Genomic DNA, 23053 nt, shown 5'->3' with positions numbered 1-23053 from the left:
CCACCTTAGCTAAACCTGACTAGCCATCACGGGATGCACCAAGGGGTCATCGACCATTCACTTAGGTATAACCGGGCATAAGTCACTCTGGCTTATCCCTTTCCTTAGTCACCCGTTGCTCTCAGCTCTCCTGATGGCTATCAAATTAACTAGTGGGATTTATGCTAAGCCGTTGCCCATTCAACGGTCGAGTGGTTTGCACGATAGTGGAGTTAGATGAGATGTAACACCAACTCGGTCCTTAGGGGTGACAAGATGGATATCTCCCTTCCTTGCTCTGCCACACCGGCGCGAGCACACCAACGGCAAATCACACTGAAATGCCATCCATCCCGTCCAGACTCATCTTTCAAAAATCCACTTTTATCCCTTCCCACACACACATTTTCTTTATAAAAAATAAAGCATATTATGAGTAAACAACTGAGCGTTCTAATATCGATTAATGTCCAAGCAAAATCAGACATTAATCTAGGTAGTCAAGGAATGGTCATCGCAAAACAAGGGGTGGCTATCCAACCGTGTTTTCATGCAAGCAAAACATATGCAATTTTATAAAACAGGCCATCGGGTTGTATTTATAAAAACTAGGACAGGAACATGCATCAAAGGATGGGATTGAACTTGCCGTCTTCGAAGCCTTCGGGGAGGTCCTGTTCTTCTGGCTCGGGGTCGCGGAACGGGTCCTCGTTCACCTACTCACAGTACTGCTCGCTAGCGGGTTCTCCTTCGTTCACTCCGTGGTCTACAGCGTATACAAACAAGCACACAATCAATACTCAGAAAACAAGGACTTATCGTTGAGCTCGAATCGGGAACACATAAAATATGGAGATAGAAGTAACATCTTTGAGTGGTTTTCTAAAGGTACGACCCAAAATTATATTAGAATTGGTATGGTAAAGTTTTGGGTTGATCAGAGATCGTTCGATACATGAAATGATAGGTTTAGTAAAGGTTCGGGATCGGACAAAGGGTCAGGGGCCTAGTTGTAATTAATCTGGAGGAGGTAGGGGCCTGGTTGAAATTATGAGAAGTGTTTGGTTTATTTTAGAAAAGAACAGGGTTTTATTTATAAACGCTTGTATACGGTGGAGGAGTTATTTGGAAAAATAATAAAAGGGAAGGTCAAGGGTGGAGGGCTCTTTACAAAATAGAGGAAAGGGGGAGGGGCTTAGTTAGAATTAGCCTTATAAGGTGGAAGGGTTTATCTGGAATATAAAAGAAAGAAGGGTTTGTTTTGCAAAATGGCTGAAAGGGGAAGGGCTCTTAAAGGATAAATGAGAAAAGGGGGGGGGGGCTTTTGGGCAAAAAGCCCTTTCTTTCCCCTTCCTCATTCCCGCAGAGCAGGGGAGGCGCTCCCAGGGCGCCGGCGGCCCAGGGCATGGCGGCGGCCCGGGTCAGGGGGAAAAGGAAGGTGGGCCCATGGGAGGTCGAATCCCCTCCTTAATTCGAGCGGAGGAGGTCCGTGGAGGTGGCGCTACGGTGGCAGGCGGCGGCGGGCGACGGCGAGCTTGGGGCGGCGCCACGGAGCGCGGCGGCGTCCGGGAAGTGGGGGAAAAACGGAGAGGGGATGGAGGAGGCCCGGATGCCCTACCTGGCTTGGGCTAGAGCGCAGCGGGGAAGGGTGGTCCGCGATGGCCGGCGTTCGGGAGCGGCGGCTATGGCTAGCGGCGGCGATAGGAGGCAATGGGCGGTGGCGGCCGGGGGTGCGAGGCTCAGGGGCGGCGCCGAGCCCCCTTTTATAGGCGAGAAAGGCGGTGGCGACCCCGGGGTAGGTGGCCGGCTTAGCGAGGCCCACGGGCGGCCATTAATGGCGCTCTGGTGTCGCGGCGTGCGGGCGGTGGCGCTGAGATGACGGCGGAGTTGACGACGCGCTCTGCGGGGCAGCTGGGTTGGCGTGCTTGGGCGAGCAGGGTGGGGCACGGTGAGGCACGGCGTCGTACTGGAGCGGCTGCGTGTGGCAGGCGGCGGCGGTGTGCCAAGGTCGTCGGGCACAGGCGTTGGTGCAGGTGGCGAGGCGGTGCGGCAGCACTTGTGCAGCGGGGCAGGAGGTGCAGGCGTGGCGGGTGCGCGGGCTGGGGTGGAGCGCGGCGCGCGGGGCGAGCGAGCAGTGGCCGGGCGCGCGTGCGTGGAGGCGGCCGGTGGCGGGTCGAGCGACGTCGCGGCGCGCCGTGCCGAGCACCGTGTTCGTGCGCGCGTGATCGTGTACGGGCGGCCCGGAGGCGGTGCGCGCGGGCTGGGCAGGCGAGGTGGCGGCTAGCGGCGTGCGCAGGAGAGGCAGGCCGGGGCGGGGAGCGGTGGCGTGGTGCGGGCGGGGCAGGGAGCGCTCGCGGCGGTGGGGCGCACGGGGCCGGTGCCGTGGCGTGCGCGCGGGGCCGGGTTGCAGGGGCGCTGCGCGCGTGCGCGGCGATGGCGCGGGCAGCAGCGGGGTGCGAGTAGGGGTGCGCGGGCGGCGTGCGCACGGGGCAAGCCGGGAGCGGGGAGCGACCCGGGGAGGGAGCAGGGGCGATGGGTGGCACGGCCGAGCCGTGCGGGGCAGGGGGGCTTGGCCGGTGCTCTGCAGCGCGCGGGATGGAGGGAGGAGAGAGAGAGAAAAGAAAAGGAAAAAGGGAAAATAAATGGAGGAGAAGGAAAAGAAAAATGGGGAAAAGGAAAAAGGGAGGGGGGCGAGTGCGTGCCAGCGGCGACCGCGGCCGCGGTCGGCCACGCGCGGCGTTGGTCCCGCGTGCGCGGGCCAGGGGAGGTGAGGCACGCCGAGCGGGGTGGCCACGTGCGGCAGTAAGCGAGAGGCCGGGCCGAGCGTGCTCGGCAGAGGAGGAGAGGGAGGAAGGAGGGAGAGAAAAAGAGAGGGAGAGAGATTCGCGGCGATGATCGCGAAGGGTGGTCGTGCGTGGGCGACAAGCGACCATGTGACGCGGGATGGGACGGCGGTGAGGAGAAAGAGAGAAGGGTTCGGTCGGCGGGAAAAGAACAGATGAACACATTGAATGGAATCAGGTGTTGGAAGAACGGGGGTTCGGGACAGGGAAAAGTTTCCGGGAATTAGGGTTCTTGGTTTTAGGAGGATTTCGAGCTCAACGATGGAAAATAAATATTTAATCACATGTTATTTATTTGGTGAATTTTCCAGGATGTTACAAACCTACCCCCCTTAAAATGAATCTCGTCCTCGAGATTCGGCTGGCTCCTATGCAGATGGGGAAATTCCTTTTGAGCGTCTTCGCGTTCCCACGTAGCTTCTTCTACTTCGTGTCTGCTCCATTGAACTTCTGCAATTCCGTACCTCAGATCGATCTTGGAGAAGTACCTGGCTCCTTTTTGCTGGTCAAAAAGATCATCAATTCTGGGGAGGTTGTACTTATTCTTGATGGTAACCTCATTCAGTGCACGGTGGTCTATACGCAGCCTCATACTCCCATCCTTCTTTTTGACAAATAAGACTGGGGCTCCCGTACCAGCGACTGCAGGGTTCCGATTGCGGGAAACCCTCGTAATGCTTCGGGAGGCCATCTGTATATGGGGTAGGGTCTTTGTGAGATTGGGATTAGGTGATGTTTAAGTTATTTAAATCGTACTTTTTTGGAAAGGCAGAATCTATTTTCTGCCGATAAGCACCCAACAAGCACTCAATCATAGCAAACAGGCACAAACAACTTTATTACTGCAAGGCAGGGTACAGGGACACGACTAAAACGCGTACTACACGTCCGGGTACACAACTTCAAAAGAAAGAGGGCACAACTCTCCTTCGGACCATATGGCTTCATCCCTTGACGGTCGCTAGCGTTTTAAGCAGATCCGTTGGCTTGAGGGAGTTCTTCCCTTGGAAGAGAACTCTCATCCTCCAGGGAAACAGGCAACTCGCCGTCTTCTAGGTTTCCGTCTGCCAGGGGTTGCATAGCAGCTTCTCTTTCGACGTCGGCAGTCGACCTTCCAGGGTTCTCAGGTGGGACTTGTGGGTTTCCAACGAGTGGTCCCCATCCTATGACAGGTGTTCCGAGCAGAACATGGTCTTCTCCGATTGCCGGGACTGGAGTTCCACTTCTGGTCCATTCCATCATACGCCGGTCTCGGGCTTACCTGAGGCTCTCCTGAGCAACTGCTTCTCTGCTAATCGCTGCTGCGGCTCTTGCCTCGGCTTGAACTGCTCGGATCTGTTGCAGTCTTACCGCGAGCTCTGCTTGCTCGGCTCGATGGGTCTGTTCCCTCAGCAAGTTGGCTTGCTCGTCAAAGAGCTGATCCAAGGAAGTTAGGTAGGTAGCCACTTGGTACAGGAGGACTTCTTCATGGCGGCGCCGTTCCAGGCTTCTCATTCGAGCTTCCCAAATTGGAGTTCTGATGGCTGGTGGAAAGAACCTCATTGGTGTGGGGGCGAGGTGTCTTTCGAAAATCCGGCACATGTAACGAAGTGCTTTCCTGACGGCTAAGGGGTAGGTGTCCTGGTGCCTAAACCCTGTAGCAGTCACTCGCCATGACAGGATGTCGGGGTAGCGGTCACTTCTGGCGACGACTAGGATCACCCTGCAACGGAGAGTGCCATGATGCTCGTACTCTCTGCTGTAGTACCTCGGGCGTTCCGTGACTCCAAGGCTTTCCAGGGCGTTGATCAAGAGGCTGGGGAAGCCAGGTGCAGCTTGGCAGTCGCCCTGGGTCCATCCTTCCTCAGCCATCTGAAAACGAAGATATGGTGAAAAACTTGCACAATTATTTGAGGTACACAAAGGGGTAGATGATTTTTATTTATGGCATCATGGTGGGGTACAACTTCATGGGTACATGATTATTATTAGAGCAAAGGTTCTAGTTTGGAGACAACTCCTATCATGGGGATTCCTCCTCAATCCTAAGAGAGCGCTTCTTTAGGGGCAGATACTGATCCGTCAAGTCATCCTCGGTCTGAGTACCTTTGTCCCAATGGGTTTCCTCGGGTTCTTCTTCTTCAGTTTGAGTTCCAACATCCCAATGGGTTTCCATGGGCTCTTCCTCTTCGGCCTGGGTGTTTACATCCCATTGAGCCTCTTCGGGTTCTTCTTCAGCGTCTTCCTCTATCCATCCTCCTATTCCCCAGTGAGCCTCGTACCTCCGCATTCGAGCTTGGAGAGTGGTAGCGAGTCCTCGGCGCGTGTGGCTCTTGCCCGCTGTTCTTCCAGTTCTTCCTCTTTTTCGTCCATTTGGACTTGGAGGGCGGCTAGGGAATACTCGGCATGTACAGTCCTCGACCATTGTTCATCCAGCTCCTGGGTTGCCTTTTCTGCTCGGTGGACTTGCTGCTTCAGTTGTGCTGCTTGCTCGCGATAGAGCTCATCCAGGCCGGTGAGATAGATGGATAGGTGAGAGACCGTGTCTTCTAGGTCTTCTTCTTCTCTTCCAAGTCCTCTCATCCTAGCAATCCATGTGCGTCCTCTTCCTTCAGTCGGCGGGAAAAATCTCATAGGAGTCCGCTGGAGGTGATGCCTGTAGATCACACGCAGACGTCGTAGGGCTTTGCGGGCGGCTTTCCGATAGGTATCCGGGAAACGGAATCCAGTGGTGGAGATGAACCAAGGGTCCACATCAGGATAGCGGGTGCTTCTTGCTATGAAGATCATCAGGTCACACCGAAGAGTGCCCTTGGAGTCGTACTCCCGGTAAAGAAATTCTGGCGGATCCACAACTCCAATGCGTTCCAGGCTGAGTATCAACAACTTAGGAAGGCCGGGCTCGGAGAAACAGATTCCGCCGATCCATCCATCGTCAGCCATCTGGAACAGGGCAAGGACCAAAGGTAAGTGTTTGTGTGAGGAAATGATTAAGGATAGAAAAGTCCTAAGGTGAAAGGTCCTGAAAAAGGGTTTCGCTCCTAGGGTCACGTCCTACGGCCAACCTACGGCTCTGATACCACCTGAAGCGTCCCCTCATAAGAGAATACTTAAATGTGATACAAAACACCAGTCCCAGGAGGCTGATGCCACATTTATTACATCAGATGGTTCAAAACCGTACAAACCTTGGAGGACACTCGATACAGATGATAATAATGATTAACCAAGCTACGACATAACACCAGACCGCAAACCACATGGGGTCTACCGCAGGCTCAGAGTACTGCGACAGCGGAGGCATCTCGACAGGGCCGGTACCACAGGCAAGGTTGGGTGTAGAACGATAACCCTACTCGGCGTCGTCTGGTACAAAGTCTGGGTCTTCTTCTGTAAAAAGTCAGAGTGGGGTGAGTACAAACGTACTCAGCAAGTCCAACCACACCCACGGAGGGGGGGTTATAACAGAATAATATGCATAGGTAAATCAAGGATAAGGTTATGGTTTAATTTACAGAAAAACAATATTTTATGTAGGGTTTTATTTTAACAGAAAACTTTTTTTGAAAACAGTTTTTGTAGTAACCCGGAGTTCAAGTTTTAAACTGCTACCGGACTCCCCGTCCGTCGTAGCACACGGCACAACTGCCGGACACATTCCAAAACAACTCACGCTAACCCATCCCAAAGTAAGCACTAGTGGTGAGACCACACCGTAACTCGCCCAATACCGTGGGCACGGCTATTCGAATAGCTTTTGACTCTGCAGAGGTGTGCAACTTTACCCACAAGTAGAATACCACAACTCGAACACCGTCGTGTCGGTGTAGATCCCAACATAGCCATTACCCACCTTAGCTAAACCTGACTAGCCATCACGGGATGCACCAAGGGGTCATCGACCGTTCACTTAGGTATAACCGGGCATAAGTCACTCTGGCTTATCCCTTTCCTTAGTCACCCGTTGCTCTCAGCTCTCCTGATGGCTATCAAATTAACTAGTGGGATTTATGCTAAGCCGTTGCCCATTCAACGGTCGAGTGGTTTGCACGATAGTGGAGTTAGGTGAGATGTAACACCAACTCGGTCCTTAGGGGTGACAAGATGGATATCTCCCTTCCTTGCTCTGCCACACCGGCGCGAGCACACCAACGGCAAATCACACTGAAATGCCATCCATCCCGTCCAGACTCATCTTTCAAAAATCCACTTTTATCCCTTCCCACACACACATTTTCTTTATAAAAAATAAAGCATATTATGAGTAAACAACTGAGCGTTCTAATATCGATTAATGTCCAAGCAAAATCAGACATTAATCTAGGTAGTCAAGGAATGGTCATCGCAAAACAAGGGGTGGCTATCCAACCGTGTTTTCATGCAAGCAAAACATATGCAATTTTATAAAACAGGCCATTGGGTTGTGTTTATAAAAACTAGGACAGGAACATGCATCAAAGGATGGGATTGAACTTGCCGTCTTCGAAGCCTTCGGGGAGGTCCTGTCCTTCTGGCTCGGGGTCGCGGAACGGGTCCTCGTTCACCTGCTCACAGTACTGCTCGCTAGCGGGTTCTCCTTCGTTCACTCCGTGGTCTACAGCGTATACAAACAAGCACACAATCAATACTCAGAAAACAAGGACTTATCGTTGAGCTCGAATCGGGAACACATAAAATATGGAGATAGAAGTAACATCTTTGAGTGGTTTTCTAAAGGTACGGCCCAGAATTATATTAGAATTGGTATGGTAAAGTTTTGGGTTGATCAGAGATCGTTCGATACATGAAATGATAGGTTTAGTAAAGGTTCGGGATTGGACAAAGGGTCAGGGGCCTAGTTGTAATTAATCTGGAGGAGGTAGGGGCCTGGTTGAAATTATGAGAAGTGTTTGGGTTATTTTAGAAAAGAATAGGGTTTTATTTATAAACGCTTGTATACGGTGGAGGAGTTATTTGGAAAAATAATAAAAGGGAAGGTCAAGGGTGGAGGGCTCTTTACAAAATAGAGGAAAGGGGGAGGGGCTTAGTTAGAATTAGCCTTATAAGGTGGAAGGGTTTATCTAGAATATAAAAGAAAGAAGGGTTTGTTTTGCAAAATGGCTGAAAGGGGAAGGGCTCTTAAAGGATTAATGAGAAAAGGGGGGGGCTTTTGGGCAAAAAGCCCTTTCTTTCTCCTTCCTCATTCCCGCAGAGCAGGGGAGGCGCTCCCAGGGCGCCGGCGGCGGCCTTCGCCGGCGGCCCAGGGCATGGCGGCGGCCCGGGTCAGGGGGAAAAGGAAGGTGGGCCCATGGGAGGTCGAATCCCCTCCTTAATTCGAGCGGAGGAGGTCCGTGGAGGTGGCGCTACGGTGGCAGGCGGCGGCGGGCGACGGCGAGCTTGGGGCGGCGCCACGAAGCGCGGCGGCGTCCGGGAAGTGGGGGAAAAACGGAGAGGGGATGGAGGAGGCCCGGATGCCCTACCTGGCTTGGGCTAGAGCGCAGCGGGGAAGGGTGGTCCGCGATGGCCGGCGTTCGGGAGCGGCGGCTATGGCTAGCGGCGGCGATAGGAGGCAATGGGCGGTGGCGGCCGGGGGTGCGAGGCTCAGGGGCGGCGCCGAGCCCCCTTTTATAGGCGAGAAAGGCGGTGGCGACGCCGGGGTAGGTGGCCGGCTTAGCGAGGCCCACGGGCGGCCATTAATGGCGCTCTGGTGTCGCGGCGTGCGGGCGGTGGCGCTGAGATGACGGCGGAGTTGACGACGCGCTCTGCGGGGCAGCTGGGTTGGCGTGCTTGGGCGAGCAGGGTGGGGCACGGTGAGGTACGGCGTCGTACTGGGGCGGCTACGTGTGGCAGGCGGCGGCGGTGTGCCAAGGTCGTCGGGCACAGGCGTAGGTGCAGGCGGCGAGGCGGTGCGGCAGCACTTGTGCAGCGGGGCAGGAGGTGCAGGCGTGGCGGGTGCGCGGGCTGGGGTGGAGCGCGGCGCGCGGGGCGAGCAAGCAGTGGCCGGGCGCGCGTGCGTGGAGGCGGCCGGTGGCGGGTCGAGCGACGTCGCAGCGCGCCGTGCCGAGCACAGTGTTCGTGCGCGCGTGAGCGTGTACGGGCGGCCCGGAGGCGGTGCGCGCGGGCTGGGCAGGCGAGGTGGCGGCTAGCGGCGTGTGCGGGAGAGGCAGGCCGGGGCGGGGAGCGGTGGCGTGGTGCGGGCGGGGCAGGGAGCGCTCGCGGCGGTGGGGCGCACGGGGCCGGTGCCGTGGCGAACCAGGGCGGCGCGTGGCTCGCGGCGCGCGGGATGGCGAGGTCGGCCGGGGCGTGCGCGCGGGGCCGGGCTGCAGGGGCGCTGCGCGCGTGCGCGGCGGTGGCGCGGGCAGCAGCGGGGTGCGAGTAGGGGTGCGCGGGCGGCGTGCGCACGGGGCAAGCCGGGAGCGGGGAGCGACCCGGGGAGGGAGCAGGGGCGATGGGTGGCGCGGCCGAGCCGTGCAGGGCAGGGGGGCCTTGCCGGTGCTCTGCAGCGCGCGGGAAGGAGGGAGGAGAGGGAGGAGAGAGAGAGAAAAGAAAAGGAAAAAGGGAAAATAAATGGAGGAGAAGGAAAAGAAAAATGGGGAAAAGGAAAAAGGGAGGGGGGCGAGTGCGTGCCAGCGGCGACCGCGGCCGCGGTCGCCGCTGGCGGCGTTGGTCCCGCGTGCGCGGGCCAGGGGAGGTGAGGCACGCCGAGCGGGGTGGCCACGTGCGGCAGGAAGCGAGAGGCCGGGCCGAGCGTGCTCGGCAGAGGAGGAGAGGGAGGAAGGAGGGAGAGAAAAAGAGAGGGAGAGAGATTCGCGGCGATGATCGCGAAGGGTGGTCGCGCGTGGGCGACAAGCGACCATGTGACGCGGGATGGGACGGCGGTGAGGAGAAAGAGAGAAGGGTTCGGTCGGCGGGAAAAGAACAGATGAACACGTTGAATGGAATCAGGTGTTGGAAGAACGGGGGTTCGGGACAGGGAAAAGTTTCCGGGAATTAGGGTTCTTGGTTTTAGGAGGATTTCGAGCTCAACGATGGAAAATAAATATTTAATCACATGTTATTTATTTGGTGAATTTTCCAGGATGTTACACCGCAGAATCGCCGCCGAGGCGCTGCTCAGCGCCACCTAGGCGATGCATCCGCCTAGACTCCGCCCAACCCCCTAGGCTACGCGGCAGGCCATCGACTACCGATTAGGCGCGCCTAGTCACCTCCTAGCCGAACTTGGCGCCCAACTTAGCCCACGAGTCCTTAAACCCCACTCGTCATCTTTGTGAGTTGTGACTAATGGGGGCGTAAGAAAAGCGACAAAGAGAATACGCTACCCCCATGGTCCCTTTCCTATGGCAATGCAATGCAAGTGCTCTGCCACAGTGCCACTTGATTGATCAATGGTCCAAACCCTCTAGCCCCTTCACCCAATCAAAAGATGACAAGTAGTTTGGTCAGAAATCATGACTCGCGCAGAAAATCGTGCCATATATTTCTCTATTTCCCTTATAAAATTTGCTGACCATGCTTACCGCCGGATTCGTGTTCCCATGGTACCAGTTGCTCAGTTCTGAACCTTCAGTTCTAGGGATCCAGAACATGTCATCCAAGCATTTCGGCTCAGGCTTTCGACTCGGGCCTCATGCTTCGCACATCATATCACAAGCTACGAGAAAGGAGAGGGAAGCGATTTCTACTAGTTGTCCTCACTTGAGTCGTGCTAGCAATAATGCACTGCTTTCAACCAGATTATTGAGAATAAAGCTGACATGCCTGGCCACGAGTATCTCTACTAGTCATTTTCACCTCTGCAAATAAAATATCTGAATTTACAAGAAAACAACTGGTAGCTAAGGGTGTGTTTAGTTGATGAAAAAGTTTGAATTTTGGTACTATAGCACATTTCGTTATTACATGACAAATGATGTTTAATCATGAACTAATTAGACTTAAAAGATTCATCTTGTGCTAATCAGTTAGACTGTATAATTAGTTATTTTTTTAACTACGTTTAATGCTCCATGTATATGTCCAAAGGTTCGATGTAACTGATACTGTAGAAATTTTTTTGGGAACTAAACAGGGCCTAATTAGATTCCATGGTTGCCGCAATATAATAATATCGCAACCAGCGGATCCAAGAGTTCAACCAAGGGGAGGCTTCATGTAAGCAATTTATATGAACTAAAGGAGAATTGTGAAACCCCATATGTAAGCTAGGGGCTTTCCAAATACCCACCCGCATAGTATCTTACTTTCTTATAGTCTAGTGCATGCAAGCTTTATTCATTTTAAATCCCCTCACGCCCGTTCACCAACCGTTGTAGTTGTCGTATAACTTCACCTTCGTGTTCTGTCTTGACCTTACTAAGCTTACTAAAGGGTTTTCATAGAATTTGGCACATTCACCATCAAGATCCTATTATGTCCACTCAAAAAAGAAAATTCTATTAGTGTCGAGTTTGTTATTCTACGTGATTTTTCTACTTAGGGAAGCTAAAATTGGCACAATTATTTTGTGCACGGAGTATCTTTTACCTCTCGTCATAGTTTATGGTCAACACTTAGACAAACAACAACTACATCGACTGGTCAACAAGCACATATATAATCTGAAAAGTTCATGAAACTTGCATGTTAGAATGCAAGGAACGAGATATAGGTGAGTGTTAGGAAATTCCCTAGCTAGAAATGTGCAAAGGTCATTTTAAAGCCAAATTCAAACGAAATCACAAGAGATTATTATTATTATTATTATTATTATTATTATTATTATTATTATTATTATTATTATTATTATTATTATCTCTTCCGACAATTGCAAAAAACCACGCCAGGAAAGCCAAAAGAAAGATTCACTCCCAAAAATAAAGAGCCAAGATGGGCTCGTTTCCATCTCGTCGGTGGAACGCAAAAACCATCCAGGAAAGCCAAACGAAAAAGATTCACTATTTTCACATGCAAAAATAAAACCCTTCATTTTTTGCGCACCACATCCTCCCTCCCTCCGGCAGCCCGGCTCCGGTGCGAGAGACGCGAGACGCTCTACACGGCTGGCTGGCCCACACTCCATCGGCCCATGGGACCAGGAGGAAGCAGAGGCCTCGGCTTCGGCGACGGCCAGCGCTCGTGGCCGTCGTCGTCTCGTCGACATAAAAGGGACGACGGCAACCGGCGCAGGCACCAGGCAGCAGGGGATTGTGCAGGTCTCTATCGCCCTCTCCACAGCTCTCAGGCACCAGCCGCGTCCACCGCCTAAACCCTCTGCTCTCCTCGGGAGCTGCGAGGGTAGGACGGCCATGGCGGACGCCAAGCAGCAGCAGGTGGTGGCGCCAAGCGCCGTGTGGATGACGGTGAAGCCCTTCGTCAATGGCGGCGCCTCCGGCATGCTCGCCACCTGCGTCATCCAGCCAATCGACATGGTCAAGGTGCGCCCCCCTGCTCTGCTGTCTGCTCCGGCCGCACCGTTGGGCCTCGGGTTTTCGGGCCGCTACGTGCGGTGGATGGGCTGGTTGTGGGCGAGATATTGGCTACTGCGCTGCTGTGGCCTGTGGGCTGGTTCCTGTTGTTGTAACTCGGGGTTTGAAATTTTGAATGGGGTTTCGGTGGAGGAGAGCTGTTTGATGGATTGCGTGGGAGGATGATTTTTGCTCGCTCTGGTTGTTGAGGTCGGTGGAAAAAGCTTGTTGAGGATTGCAAGTGTGCGGAAATCAGAAAGTTTGGGAGTGAGCGCTGGGAGTGTGATGCACGTTGTTACTCAGTGGATTCGACCCCTTGGTCTATTGCTGATAAACTCTGAACAGGACCATTAACACAGGGTTCAGAATTTGTTTCTTGCATTCAAGATTTTTGTTACAGTAGACACTTTTTATTTGGTTGTTTAGTTTACCAAGAGGAACATGCAGTGGTTGGATGTTTTTCATGGCTTTGGGTAGCACCACCAAGTACGTAGTTTATTTAAAATCCGTGTGGGGAATTGCCTTTGACTTCCCATTTTTGGGTTCTTTGACACTTGCTTCTGTTGAGTCCGGGCCATTTTTAGTACCTGGGTATTCATTTTCAGTCCAGTTAAGGCTCGGTGGCTTCCATTAGTTTGCATTACTGGTCCGAGACGCAGGTGCTTGTAAGCTTCTTCAAGTATAGTCTCTCAGGTTTGGGTTTTTTTTTTTTCACTAGGCAAGGCCACAGAGGGGCCAGCCGGTGCCACCAGAGGCGGCCCGGTCTGAGTTCAAGGTTCCTTATGAATTTTATTTCTTTATTGCATTTTCAGGTCAAAATCCAACTGGGAGAGGGCTCTGCAGCCACCGTCACCAAGAAGATGCTCGCTAATGAGGGAATCGGTTCCTTTTACAAGGTTTGTTCTTTTAGGTGTTCTGTCCCCTTTCTTTGATCATGGAAAATGTTAACGTGGAATGAACTATGAACTGTTTTGAAACCTGCATTTCTGAGAGCATAATGTGGTGGCCTAGTTTGGCCAGCCATAGTGGATCATGAGCATAAAATGCCTATGCAGAAAAACTGCTGGTTCTGATTTTTAGGACATTATTCATATAGCCTATGCTTATGTAATATGGCAACAGATGATATTTTACCTTTATAGTCCGTTAAATGGAATGATAAATAACCAATTTGAAACTATAATGCTGCCAATGTAAACTGGCTAATTATATACCTCCGCATGAATATGTTAAAATAGTTTTGAACTAATTTGCAATCATGAGGTGGCTTGTCAGTTTGAGTTCTTGTACATTTATTTCACGCAGGGATTATCAGCTGGTTTGCTAAGGCAAGCCACGTACACGACCGCTCGTCTTGGATCCTTCAGGTGATTACTTATTTCACCACCGTCCACCATTCTCCACATGAGTGTCATGAAGAATACAGAGTATTGCCTTCAGTAATTTGTGTCAGAGACCTTTTGTATCTGTTTGGAACAATATTTGGAAGTATTTGAGCTTTTGCATGCATACTGTTATTTGGGTGTGTTCAGACATCAGACAAAGCATATGTAACAAGCTAAGTGCACATGTCAGCATGACTCATAATCTAGAACTTAACAGTGGTTTCCTCACATGACTTTTGTGAAGTTTTTCTTTTAAAGTTGTTTCCCCCCACAAGAAGGAATGCCCATGTGAAGGTAACAGGCCCATCATTCGCAGAACCAGGCTCATCATTTCACAATTACGTTTCTTTTACTAGAATATTCGTTGACCTTGTTGACCCTTTTCACCATAAATTAATTTTGACACTAAGTCCTTCCTGAGAGTTTATGTTTTGATGCTGGATTTTCTCAGGGTTCTAACAAATAAAGCAGTTGAAGCAAATGAGGGAAAGCCACTACCTCTACTGCAAAAAGCTGTTATTGGTCTCACTGCTGGAGCAATTGGAGCATCTGTTGGTAGTCCTGCAGATTTGGCACTCATTAGGATGCAGGCCGATTCAACCCTGCCGGCTGCCCAACGGCGTAACTACAAGAATGCTTTTCATGCACTTTACCGTATTGTTGCTGATGAAGGTGTTCTGGCACTTTGGAAGGGTGCAGGCCCAACTGTAGTCAGAGCTATGTCCCTAAACATGGGCATGCTTGCCTCCTATGATCAGAGTGTTGAATTATTTAGAGACAAATTTGGTGCTGGAGAATTATCTACAATGCTAGGTAAGATTGATATCACTTTTGTGCTTGGATTTCATGTGATATTTTGCATTTTGATACGTGAATCAAAGTGTCAGGATAGTCCATTCTCTATAGCGTGCATGTGCAGATGGGGAGCAAAAGTTAGAGCTCATGAACTAAAAAATTTGGCAACTTCAACCTGCTATTTCACTTTTATTGTTAATCGATCGAAGTATGAATTGTGCTTTGTGGTCTCAATACTTTTTTGGCCTGCGGGAAGTGTAGATTCAGTCCAGGGAATGCCTTTCATTTTAGACTCTGCTGTTTAACATTTTTAGTGAGAGTTTTTGTGACAGTTCATTTCAGTTTCTCCACTTTCCTAACAGATCTTGAGTATTGCATGTAGGGGCAAGTGCTGTATCAGGATTCTTTGCATCTGCCTGCAGTTTGCCCTTCGATTATGTGAAGACGCAGATTCAGAAGATGCAGCCTGATGCCAATGGGAAGTACCCGTACACTGGATCTCTTGACTGCGTAATGAAGACCTTAAAGAGTGGAGGCCCGTTTAAGTTCTACACCGGGTTTCCTGTCTACTGTGTGAGGATTGCTCCACATGTCATGGTAATGCTCATATTCCAATAGTTTTTATGCTAAACAGACAACTTGCCTATTTCATGTTTCTATCATACTAACCTAACTATATTTTGTGTGCAGTTGACTTGGATTTTCTTGAATCAGATCCAGAAGTTTGAGAAGGATATGGGACTTTAAGATATGGTTGGTTGGTCATGGTGGCGCTAAGATACGACTATAATAAGCCAGCTTCTTTATAAACTAGCAATGGGTTCTCATAAACATAATTCGAAGTTCTGATTTCATCAAGTCTATATGTTGCATGATGATTTGATCTGTTGACACCGAATAGCCATATCGTCTGTAATCTGTTGTACTTTGGAGCATTGCTGGGTAACTTTTGTTGCTGACATATGTTGTTGGTAGGGGCACTACCAAGAGAAAATACTATGGAAGTGGATTTAATTCGTGTCAGTGAATGGAGCCAAACTTCTCGTACAGTTTCGCCATCTATCTCTATATTTTGTTAGTTCTGTTATGTTCATCATACATACATTGTGTTTAGATTTTGTTTTCTTCTGGATGTGAGATGGTAGTGTTGTTTCCATTCTGTTGCCTACTCGTGTGTTGCATTCTGTGATAGCTGAAGCTTGATGCACGGAACAGCAGATCGTGCTTCTCATCCCCTCTATTTGCTGAACCAATCATTCGGATTATGTGACTATACGATGTACTGTATGTGCTATCAACCTTATGGAACCGTCAATTACTCTGATAAATCAATGGTTCTGAATTTCCCCAAAACACCTGTACTCGGTGCCTGCACCGTCCATTACCGGCCTAAGCTGAGATCTGTGGTAAAATTTCAGGTGGAGACACTCATCCCCCTCGTCGTTCTCTAAAAAAAGGGTTCTGAATTTCTGAATTCTCAATACAGCAGTTGAGTTAGACAGTCTGTCAGTGACAAAATGGCATTCAGTTACCTGGTCCTGGTGTATTGGAGTGTTTGGTTCGCAATTTTCAGTTTGTCAGGTGCATATGAGAGGCCAGATGCTGGCCTGCAGATTTTGCAAAACCAACGTGTATACGACCTGTTTGCCTTAGATACACTGTTGCAAAATCAACATCTGCGTGAATTCCTTTTTTCACGCATGGATGGAAGCCATGAAGAGGGAAGAGTAATACGATGGTTTGCATGGTTCATCACGGCATCATGCATTGCGAATCTGTGATGATGTATAAGGTCCTAAAGGTACGTTTGACGTATCATTCATCGGTCTACATAAGTATCTAGTGCCGTATTAATTTGTTTTATTAAAGTTCATGACAATTAAGGTTATAAAAATTAAGCATGCAGATGCATTCTATAATTTTTTTTCACTTATAAGAATCTGCCCTGCCGAGTGCCGACCCTGGTGTCTTATCTCTATAGCTTGCATTTGACCAGAAAGGGCTAACATACCAGGAAAAATTCTCTTGCTTCCACTGTACAGCTTCAGATCCGTGTGTTGGATCCGACGTGTAAACATTTATCACATTCCTCCATAATCCTTATTATCCGCAGCACTTACAAATTGTTTACCCAATTATTGAATGTTTCCTTGGTATTTTTTATTCCAGGAAGTAGTCACCACGGCAATCAAAATTAATTTCCTTTTTTTTGTCATGGACATTTCGTCGTGCAATGCATGCATCTTTGAATAAAAAATTTAAACAAATGGAGACGAATGCACTGTGGAAAAGTACTTAATGTCTCTATGAAGCATGTAGAGCTACTATTCTTCTAATCTTCCGGAAAAAATCGAGGCAGATGGATTATACATTTATGTTCGGACGCAACAAATAAGTGTCCCCTCGTGATGTCGAAGGTTGATTCCAGATTCTAATACATTCATTTTGTTTCTGTCTAGGATACCGACGACCCTGGGAGCAACTAGGGGGCACTTCTTGTTATGCTCTGAATTTTTTCTAAGAACATCTGATATCTCCAGGACAACACTACTTTCTTCCTGCTAGACACTGCCTCTGTCTGTTTCTATTTTCATGAACAATTTGTCCAAATATAGGAATTCAAGAGCTAATGCTTTCTGCTTAATGGAGTGTATCAAGAAGCAATAGTTTGTTCCTCTTAATTACCTTTTATTCTGAAAATCGCAGTCCTTGAAAGAAGTTAATGGCCTAAGAGCATACAGGTGGCAGTAGCTCAATTGCAGTTCGATCTGCACCAGAACATTTTGGACTAGAATATAGAGCGAATACTCTAACTTGTTTCCCACCAACCTTTTCCTGCAATCCTGCGTGGAGGATAGCAACAAATTACCTGTGAAATGCTCAACTGTCACAATGCACCGACTTTTTTTTTCCGTAGTATGTCCAACTAAGCACAGAGCAAGCAGCGTACAAATGTCAAACAAAATTAGATGGGAAATCATTTTCCAACCAATTCGTCCGTGTCATGGCAGAAATAAAATTTCAGAAAAGCAAAAGGAGATCCCTTCACCAGATCGCCGACAACGCGGCACAACAGTATCCTTACCCAGAACCAATGGCCAAGATAACGTCACAATCCACATCGGACGGCGATGGAGAAATCCGAGTCATCGATGACTGAATTAGTGCTCCCCCATCACATTACAACTGTACCAAAAAATGCACAAATATTATCAACAAAATTCAAATCGTGAAAAATAAGTACAAAAAAGATCACCAAAAGTCAAACTTTTATTAAGAGTACACTCTCTACCACCTCTCTATATATGCCACCTCGCGTTCTTGGATCCCATTCTCTCTTCTTCCTTCTCCAATTCTCTCGGCGATCCTTGCCGCGGCAGCTTAGCCTAGCTAGTGACGTTCTTGCCGCTGGTCAATGGCGCGGTTGATGGCAGGCAAGGTAGGAAGCAATGGCAGCGGCGGCCGTGAGTCCGGCAAGAAGCCGGCGCTCCTCCTGGGGCGGTACGAGGTGGGGAAGCTGCTGGGGCAGGGCAACTTCGCCAAGGTGTACCACGCGCGCAACGTGCGCACGGGCGAGGAGGTGGCGATCAAGGTGATGGAGAAGGAGAAGATCTTCAAGTCTGGGCTGACGGCGCACATCAAGCGCGAGATCGCCGTGCTCCGGCGGGTGCGCCACCCGCACATCGTGCAGCTCTACGAGGTCATGGCCACCAAGCTCCGCATCTACTTCGTCATGGAGTACGTGCGCGGCGGCGAGCTGTTCGCGCGCGTCGCGAAGGGCCGCCTCCGGGAGGACGACGCGCGGCGCTACTTCCAGCAGCTGGTGTCCTCCGTCGCCTTCTGCCACGCGCGCGGGGTGTTCCACCGGGACATCAAGCCCGAAAACCTCCTCGTCGACGACGCCGGCGACCTCAAGGTCTCCGACTTCGGGCTCTCCGCCGTCGCCGACCAGATGCGCCACGACGGGCTGTTCCACACCTTCTGCGGCACGCCGGCGTACGTCGCGCCGGAGGTGCTCTCCCGCCGCGGGTACGACGCCGCCAAGGCCGACCTCTGGTCCTGCGGCGTCGTGCTCTTCGTCCTCATGGCCGGATACCTCCCGTTCCAGGACCGCAACCTCGTCGGCATGTACCGCAAGATCCACAGGGGCGAGTTCCGCTGCCCCAAGTGGTTCTCGCCCGAGCTCAAGCACCTCCTCCGCCGCGTCCTCGACACCAACCCGCAGCGCCGCGCCACCGCCGACGAGATCATGGAGAACAAGTGGTTCAAGGTCGGCTTCCGCCGCTTCTCCTTCCGCATCGAGGACGACCGCTCCTTCACCTGCTTCGAGCTGGACGACGACGCCGACAGCGTCGACGCGTCCACCTCGCCGCCCGAGCCCGGGACGCCACGGGCAGACGTGGGGAGCGACGCCGCCAAGCGATCGATAAGAAAGGCGGGCGGGCTGACGTCGTGCGGGTCGGCGCCGTCGCTGATCCAGCTGGAAGCGCGCAGCGGGCTCGGCGGGAGCAGCCGGCGGCGGTCGAGCCTGAACGCGTTCGACATCATCTCGTTCTCGAGGGGGTTCGACCTGTCGGGCCTGTTCGAGGACGGCGAGGCCGCAGGTAGCGGCAGCGGCGGCGGCCCGGAGCAGCGGCACCACCCCGCTACGGCGCGGTTCGTGTCGGCGGCTCCGGCGGAGCAGATCCTGGCGGCGCTGGAGGGGGCCGCGTCGGCGGCCGGCCTGGTGGTGCGCGAGCTGGACGACGGGTCGGTCAGCATGGAAGGGACGCGGGAGGGCGAGCACGGCGCGCTGGTGGTGGCCGCGGAGATCTACGAGCTCACGCCGGAGCTGCTGGTCGTGGAGGTGCGGCGCAAGTCCGGCGGCGCCGCCGAGTACGAGGAGTTCTTCCGGGCGCAGCTCAAGCCCGGCCTGCGCGACCTTGTCTGCGACGAGCCGACGACGCTGCTCCAATCCGACGAGCGGTCTCGGAGCCTCTGAGATGTGGTCGTGGCCGCCGCCCACGCCGGCACGCATCAACGCATGCCGCCCATGCGCGCACGTTCGTCGTCGACCATGGCTTTGCCGCGTACTATGCCTACAGTACTTGATAAATACTTGCCATACATACAAGTATACAATGCAACTACATGCAGAATTGTACGTACACGTATAGTACGGTGAAACGCCAGAACACATTTTTGCAGTGTTGTGGTCTTGTGGATGGTATTTGGGAGCATCCATACATGACAGCACTGTTGTACGTATTTAAAGGGGGGAAAGGTCAAGAGAAAGAAATGTAAATTTTGTGTGCTTTCTATGAATAGGGCTTGTGTTTGTGAGGATTGGAGTTTGATGAGGTACCAAACAATTTAAATTGTATTCGCAGAAGAAAGTGCCACCAAATTTATTTATTTATTTGATTATAACTTTTCTAGAAAACTACCAATCCACGTAGCATTCTGTTTTGCCAGTGCTCTGGGCGCCAACAAGGCACTAACTTGGTCCTGAATGGTTGAATATCATCACAATCTTTGACGATCATGGATAAGAGGACTTTGCAGCCTTGCATGCAGACACGCGTGCTGATTCATTTGCTGATACCAATTTCTACAGGCCTATGCAATGCCCAAGAAAACGATTGTGCAAAATGATTTGACGCAAAGCCTGAAGATTAGTAGCCATGAGGTGCGGATGAGGCTGTGTATGACAGTATGAGCCTCAGAGCCTAGGTTGTTCATAGCAACTCCAGAAAGTATCTGCATTCTTCAGTCAGAACCAGCTGTTTCTTGAAACAGAGAGGGGCTATTACAAATGTGCCAATTGCACAAGTTTAACAGAATGGCATCCGCAACAACTACAAGTTAGCAAAGTACTTCACGATTAAAAGCCTCAAGAAACAAAAGAAAATTTCAAACAGGAAAACTTCATGTTTGCGTCAATGCCAACTAAAACATCAAACTGTGAAGAATTTTTCATCAGCGGAAACACCTGATTAAAAAATTCTGGAAACCCAACCGTGACCTTGCTGCCCTGTCCTGCAATTACTGCATGACACATCAAAGAGTCTGAGGCCAGCAAGCTACCGCCTACCGGAAATCATCATTTAAAAAAAGAGTCCTTGAGGATTTGCATCTTTCACCTGCTTTATTTGACGCCGAAGAACTCGATTGCGTTAATTCGCCCACGTAGCCGCGGGAGGAGAACTCGGCCACGGAAATGGCCGTGGACGAGATCTGAAACTGAACAGCTGTGCATGTTCAGTGTAGCTAATTGCTTTTGTTTATATGGCGGATGCGTGTCCTTAGTCTCCGAAACTAGAGGTCAGAGTTTTATCTGCTGAATACTCGCAAGTAGAATAATGGTGATCAGCCAAAAGTAGGTGTGCTTGGGGCCTGTGTACTGTAATCCCTTGGGTAGCCAGGGTTAACCGAACCGTCGGTAACCGGTCCGGTTTGACCGGTTACCGGTCAAATCGGTCCGGCCCGGTACCGGTTTGGTCCGGTATGAAACCGGTCCAAATTCAAAATTTAAATTTGAATTCAAAAAAAATGAAAAAATTCTAAAAAAATTCCTAAAAATACTTCAAGGTGCGACGAATCTAATGGTGTCAAATTTTCTCAAAAATTCGTTCGTTTAACATACTTTTCGGGCATTTAAAGTTAAAACAAAAAAGAAAAGGAAAAAAATGAGACGGCCCATTAGGGCCCACTTAGTAAACCGGTCAAACCGGCCGGTAAACCGGTCTAACCGGCCGGTGTACCGGTTACACATGTGATTTTAAATTTGGATTTGAATTCAAACCGATCAAACCGGCCGGTAAACAGGTCAAATCGACCGGTAAACCGGTCTAACCGGTTGGTATACCGGTACGAACCGGTTGAACTGAGTTTTTTGAATTTAAATTTGAATTTGACCTGTTTCTACTGGTAACCGGTGCAACCGGTCCGGTAAACCGGAACCGGAGCCCGGCGGTTACCCGCGACCGGTGGGTTAGATGAACCCTGTGGGTAGCTAGGTGGTACTAGCTACTTCTGGAAGGAGTGGTGTCATGCAGTCGTGCTAGATACTACGGCTTTGTTTGGGTCAAAGGTTTTTCATAGGAATTTTGAAGGTTTCCATTCCTTTGGTAAGGAACTGTATCACTACGTTTGGAACACAGGATTGTAGATTTCTCAAACATAGGGTTGTACAGGCCCTAAGGATTAGCATGAGCCAGTCAGTACGCTGTGCTCTGTTGGTGTAAGCTGTTGCAGGCTCGTTAGTGAGAACTGAGAAGCCAACAGTCCAACAGTATCATTTAAAGAGAAACAGTAAACTAAATTGAATGGTAAAGACCATTATCGGCAATCGGGATGTGATGTAGGGCTCGTTTGGCATTGCTTCATGGTGCTTCTGCTTCATCACTTTCATGTGTTTCCTAGTTAGCTATAGCACTTTGGGAGTCGTTTCAACTTCGTGCTATAGTGCCCACAGTGCAGCACAGTATCGTGCTACTGTAGCAAAAAGCAGAAGCTGTTCCGGTGAAGCGGTGCCAAAGAGGCCAGATCCTCTACAGCTTATGATAGAGAAGCCTTCAGATAATTAGATTGCTGCCAACTGACATTACCCAGCTTGTAATAAAACAAGAGAATTTATGGGTGAAGACATAATTTTTTTTTGAGGGATAAGATAAGACATAGTTTTTTTTAGTGTGATAAGACATAATTTTTGTGGGCAATAAAGGCAACGTTCACAAAAAAGGGCCCATATAGGTCACTTGCATAGAACTTTACACATATGGGCCTAAAGTAGCCCAAAGGCCGTATACACCAGCAGATCATATGCCCTAGGCCCGAGAAAAACAGCCGAGGCACGACAAAAGCCGAGACCCGCAGCCCAGTTAAGCTCCGGACCGACTCCGGCGACCTCCCCACCACCATGGCCGCCGCCGGCGAGGCCTCCAGCAAGCTCCTCCGCTTCCTCTACTTCGTCGGCGCCGGAGGTATCCCATTCGTACAAACTCGTGTACGCGTGCCCGCGCTCCTCGTGTGCTTGACCCCGTGACGCCTCTCGTTTCTCCCCAGTGATCTGCACCAAGGCCATCAACACCTTTCGCGACTACGAGCACAAGAAGGAGGCCTCAGCGGCCGTCGCCGCGGCAGAAGCAGCGTTGGCTTCTGCATCGGCGCCCGAACCAGCGCCTGCAACCGTCGCCGCCGCCGCCGGAAAGCCCTGATTGCGGAGTGGGGCCTGTCTTCGCCGGTTAGGGTTCTTCGGATGTTGTGCTCAAGAGGAGGAATATATATTATCTTTTGTTTCTGATATTTTTATTATATGTATCGTACTGTGGTGACATGATGAATCAATAATAGCCCCTTTTTCCCCATGTCGTGATCATGGTGCTACTGGCTTGAATTTGATTGCTTATTTTTTCTATGATGCTTAATGTTATTACACTTATGCTAGCCAAGTATTCGTGGCCATGATGCTTTACCTGTTATTAATTCTGTGAGGTAAGAACCATAGAGTTGTTTATTGTGGTTTTGATTTTATTTATTGGGTTGCCATGCCAATGCGGGAGGATCAGTAAGGAGGTAGTTTATATCGGTTATAATTGAGGTATCTTGTTTCTCTTACACAAGGTTCAGGATCTCTATCAGATGATACATGCTAGATATTATAGAC

General features: G+C 50.7%; 2 protein-coding genes and 1 pseudogene across 2 annotated transcripts; all 3 read left to right on the top strand.

The window, feature by feature from the left end:
- The first annotated feature begins 11929 nt into the window (after nucleotides 1–11929).
- Nucleotides 11930–15455, top strand: LOC120705641 (mitochondrial dicarboxylate/tricarboxylate transporter DTC-like). Its single transcript, XM_039990095.1, has 6 exons — nucleotides 11930–12196; nucleotides 13039–13122; nucleotides 13532–13593; nucleotides 14063–14424; nucleotides 14789–15003; nucleotides 15097–15455. The coding sequence occupies exons 1-6, from the start codon at nucleotides 12068–12070 to the stop codon at nucleotides 15151–15153; spliced, it is 909 nt and encodes a 302-aa protein (XP_039846029.1). The 5' UTR covers nucleotides 11930–12067; the 3' UTR covers nucleotides 15154–15455.
- Nucleotides 15456–17716: 2261 nt separating this feature from the next.
- LOC120705639 (putative CBL-interacting protein kinase 13) lies at nucleotides 17717–19706 on the top strand. The gene has a single exon (XM_039990093.1). The coding sequence runs from the start codon at nucleotides 17822–17824 to the stop codon at nucleotides 19385–19387; it is 1566 nt and encodes a 521-aa protein (XP_039846027.1). The 5' UTR covers nucleotides 17717–17821; the 3' UTR covers nucleotides 19388–19706.
- A 2507-nt stretch (nucleotides 19707–22213) lies between these two features.
- Nucleotides 22214–22765, top strand: LOC120705642 (annotated as a pseudogene).
- The last annotated feature ends 288 nt before the right edge of the window (nucleotides 22766–23053 follow it).

Source organism: Panicum virgatum, chromosome 5K (genome assembly GCF_016808335.1).
Source record: "Panicum virgatum strain AP13 chromosome 5K, P.virgatum_v5, whole genome shotgun sequence".
In the NCBI taxonomy this organism is placed as follows: domain Eukaryota; kingdom Viridiplantae; phylum Streptophyta; class Magnoliopsida; order Poales; family Poaceae; genus Panicum; species Panicum virgatum.
The sequence above is the reverse complement of the archived record's forward strand: the minus strand, read 5'-3'. Positions and strand labels throughout refer to the sequence as shown.

What these genes read in the sequence shown, in the direction of transcription:
- LOC120705641 (XM_039990095.1), top strand. Translation starts at nt 12,068, where the DNA reads ATGGCGGACGCCAAGCAGCAGCAGGTGGTGGCGCCAAGCGCCGTGTGG. An exon ending in GAATCGGTTCCTTTTACAAG is followed by an intron (nt 13,123 to 13,531) that starts GTTTGTTCTTTT and finishes TATTTCACGCAG; the next exon opens with GGATTATCAGCTGGTTTGCT. An exon ending in GGATTGCTCCACATGTCATG is followed by an intron (nt 15,004 to 15,096) that starts GTAATGCTCATA and finishes TTTTGTGTGCAG; the next exon opens with TTGACTTGGATTTTCTTGAA.
- LOC120705639 (XM_039990093.1), top strand. Translation starts at nt 17,822, where the DNA reads ATGGCGCGGTTGATGGCAGGCAAGGTAGGAAGCAATGGCAGCGGCGGC.